The 3846-nt window shown below is 56.2% G+C and overlaps 1 protein-coding gene across 1 annotated transcript; it reads left to right on the plus strand.

Moving 5' to 3' along the window:
- The first annotated feature begins 1866 nt into the window (after positions 1-1866).
- Positions 1867-3487, plus strand: LOC147331905 (uncharacterized). The gene has a single exon (XM_086290473.1). The coding sequence runs from the start codon at positions 2090-2092 to the stop codon at positions 3485-3487; it is 1398 nt and encodes a 465-aa protein (XP_086146599.1). The 5' UTR covers positions 1867-2089.
- Positions 3488-3846: the final 359 nt, after the last annotated feature.

Raw genomic sequence — 3846 nt, forward strand, 5'->3', positions numbered from 1 at the left:
CCTCCACATCGAGCATGTTCACCTCCAGAATGGTCGACCAGGTGGAGACCAGCCACCCGGACAGCTGCAGCAACAATCGGTTTGCATAACCAAAGAATTTCTGCAAAAACTGTCAGAAACCGTCTCAGGGAAGCTCATCTGCATGCTCGTTGTCCTCATCGGGGTCTGGACCTGACTGCAGTTTGTCATTGTGACCAACTTGAGTGGGCAAATGCTCACATTTGATGGCGTCTGGGACGTTGGAGAGGTGTTCTGTTGACAGATGTTTTTACTGTTCAGGGCAGATGGCAGACAGCTTGTGTTGCATCGTGTGGGTGAGCGGTTTGCTGACGTCAACATTGTGGATTTACTGGCCCATGGTGGCAGTGGGGTTATGGACAGTGAACACGAGTGCATTTTATTGTTGATATTTTGAATGCACAGAGATACCATGTTGAGATCCTGATGACCATTGTTGTGCCATTTATCCATGGCCATAACCTCATTTTACAGCATGATAATGCACGGCCCCATATTGCAAGGTTCTGTACACAATTCCTTGGAAGCTGAAAACATCCCAGTTCTTGCATGGCCCGCATACTCACCAGACATGTCACCCATTGAGCATGTTTGGGATGCTCGGCTCGGTGTATATGACAGCGTGTTCCAGTTCCTGCCAATATTCAGCAACTTTGCACAAGTATTGAAGAGCAGTGGACCAACATTCCACAGCCCTCAATCAACAACCTGATCAACTCTATGCCCATTGCACACCATTTGCCTCACACAGTGCAACACATCTAATGGAGATGTGTTGCACTGTGTGAGGCAAATGGTGGCCACACCAGATACTGACTGGTTTTAGACATCTGTAGCATTGTGCTGTGTGATCAGACTGCATATTTCAGAGTGGCCTTTTATTGTGGAAAGTCCAAGCCACACCTGTGCAATAGACATGCTGTCTAATCAGCACCTTGACATGGTGGTGGGATGGATTATCTCGGCAAATGAGAGGTTCTCATTAACACAGATTTAACCAGATTTGTGAACAATATTTGATAGTAATGGGTCCTTTGTGTATGTAGAAAATGTTTCAGATCTTTAAGTTAATCTCATGAAAAATGGGAGCAAAAACAAAAGTGTTGTGTTTATATTTTTGTTCAGTATATTATACACACTCAACAAAAATATAAACGCAACACCTTTGTTACTGCTCCCATTCCCCATGGGATGGACGTAGAGACCTAAAATTCATTCCAGATACACAATATAACCATCCCTCCCAAACAGTGGTCACAAATCAGTCTAAATGTGTGGTAGTGGGCACATCTGCTATATTGAGATAATCCATCCCACCTCACAGGTGTGCCACATCAGGATGCTGATCTGACATCATGAGTAGTGCACAGGTGTACCTCAGACTGCCCACAACAAAAGGCCACCCTGGAATGTGCAGTTTTGTCTCACAGCAAAATGCCACAGATGCCACAAGCAATGAGGGAGCGTGCATTTGGCATGCTGACAGCAGGAATGTCAACCAGAGCTGTCGCCCGTGCATTGAATGTTCATTTCTCAACCATAAGCCGTCTCCACAAGTGTTTCAGAGAATATGGCAGCACATCCAACCGGCCTCACAACCGCAGACCTCGTGTAACCACACCAGCCCAGGACCTCCACATCCAGCAGGTTCACCTCCAAGATCGTCTGAGACCAGCCACCCAGACAGCTGCTGGAACAATTGTTTTGCACAACCAAACAATTTCTGCACAAACTGTCAGAAACCGTCTCAGGGACGCTCAACTGCATGCCACAGGCCACAATTGACAATCTGATAGACGCCATGCGACGATGTGTTGCACTGCATGAGGCAAATGGTGGTTGTGGCGGAGGCGTGGCCCCGGGCGCAGCTGCCGGGGAGGAGTGGAGCAGAAGGCTCAACAGGGCGGCGCTGCGAGGCCGGTAAGAACAGCTGATGGTGTTTATGTACTGATGATGGTCTCCCTCCGCTGTGTTTATAGTGAGACGGGGAGGAGCGGCGAGGAGATCAGCTGGGCTCGTGAGCTGTCAGGCTGTGCGACTGAGTCAGCTGTCGAAACAAACAATTCAATAAATGTGGAAATTGGCAGTACATACCTGCGTGTGCGTGTATTTGTGCCTGGTGTATTCCACAAGTGGTGCCGAAACCCAGGAAAGTGCCGGTGGGGAAATGTCCGACCCACAGGCCGCGCCACCCGCCCAGCCCCTGCAATACTTGGCGCAGATGCTGGCGGAGATGGCGGCGATGAGCCGGGATCAGGCGGCCGACCAGCGTGCCCACCTGGCCGCGCTGCGGGAGCAAACGGACCGACAGACACAAGTTCTGGAGCGGCTGGTCGGGGCCGCTGCCACGCCGAAGCCCTTGCCACTGTCGGTGACGGTGCCCCGGATGGGGGACGGGGACGACCCACAGATTTTTTTGGAGACCTTCCGTGCCACGGCGGAGGCTTGCCAATGGCCGCGGGAGGAGTGGGCCCCTCGGCTGCTCCCCCTGCTGTCTGGGGAGGCACAAACAGCGGCCCTGAGTCTGCCTCCGGCGTCAAGGAGCAGCTTCCCGGATGTGAGCCGGGCGGTGGTGGACAGGCTGGGGCTCACCGCCGAAGACCATCGCCGGCGGTTCCAGGCCTGTCGGCTGGCTACAACGGACCGACCATTCGCCTGGGCCCGACAGCTGCGCGACGCGGCGGTGCGCTGGCTGCAGCCGGGAACATCGGAGGGCGAGACGAAGCTGGTGGACAAGGTGGTGCTGGAGCAGTTCACGGAAGGATTGCCAGCGGAGACGGCGAGATGGGTCCGGTGCCACCGGCCCGCAAGCTTGGAGGTGGCGGTGACGCTGGTGGAGGACCACCTTACCGCTGGAGCAGGGGAGTCCGGGGACGCCGGACGGAGGCCGACCAAACAGGCCCCAGTGCCGGCCCCGAGGCGCCGTGTGCCGGCACCAGGGCAGGCAGAGCGGCTGCCGGCGCTGAGCCCCACTAACCCGTTCGCGGCGATGGTGCCGTCCAGGGGAACTGAGCCGAGTGGAGCCGCCCCCGAGCCATGGAGGGCAGCACAAACGCCGGGGCCGGAGTGTTGGAAGTGCGGGCAGCCGGGACACCTGAGGAGGGATTGTCCGCTTATGGAAGTGGGGCAGGTGTTCCGCGTTGCTGGCACCCCAGCACCCTCCCCCGGTCCAGGAGGGACATACAGTATTCCGGTAAGGACTCGAGGGGGTATACGCCAAGCGTTGGTGGACACGGGCTGCACACAGACCCTCGTGCACCAAGGCTTGGTTCGCCCCGGGGCATTATTGGAGGCAGAATGGGTGGAGGTGAGGTGTGTTCATGGTGATGTGCACCGGTACCCCATAGTGCCGCTGCTGCTAAAATACAAGGGCCATACACATAGGGTAACGGCGGCGGTTAGCCCGCGCCTGTCGCACCCCCTGATTCTGGGTACCAATTGGCCGGGGTTTCATCAGCTACTGGGGTAGTACGCGGGAGTGCGATCACGACCGGAAGCGGGGTGTAGCGTGTGCGCGGCATTCAGCGGTGACGCGGGGTCGTCCGACACCGACTCCGGGGGGGAGGAGCCGGCGGGTCCCTCATGGGACGTCCCGCCGGCCCCGGAAGTGTCCCCCATGGGTGATTTCCCACTGGAGCAGTCTCGTGACGGCACCCTACGCTCAGCCTTTGACCAAGTGATGGCTATTGATGGTCACGTGGTGCGCCCTGAGGCCGCGCAGACCTACCCGCGTTTCGTCTTATTAAATGACCGATTATATCGAGTGAATCGTGACACTCAGACTGAGGAAACACACACCCAGTTGTTGGTGCCGCAGGGCCGCCGGGA

This window comes from Aulonocara sp. 'chitande type north' Nkhata Bay, linkage group LG4 (genome assembly GCF_057382095.1).
Source record: "Aulonocara sp. 'chitande type north' Nkhata Bay isolate Kocher_YH1m ecotype deep benthic linkage group LG4, A_spYH_male_GT1.1, whole genome shotgun sequence".
Taxonomy (NCBI): domain Eukaryota; kingdom Metazoa; phylum Chordata; class Actinopteri; order Cichliformes; family Cichlidae; genus Aulonocara; species Aulonocara sp. 'chitande type north' Nkhata Bay.

Excerpts from the sequence above, each read along its gene's own strand:
- LOC147331905 (XM_086290473.1), top strand. The coding sequence starts at position 2,090 with ATGTGGAAATTGGCAGTACATACCTGCGTGTGCGTGTATTTGTGCCTG.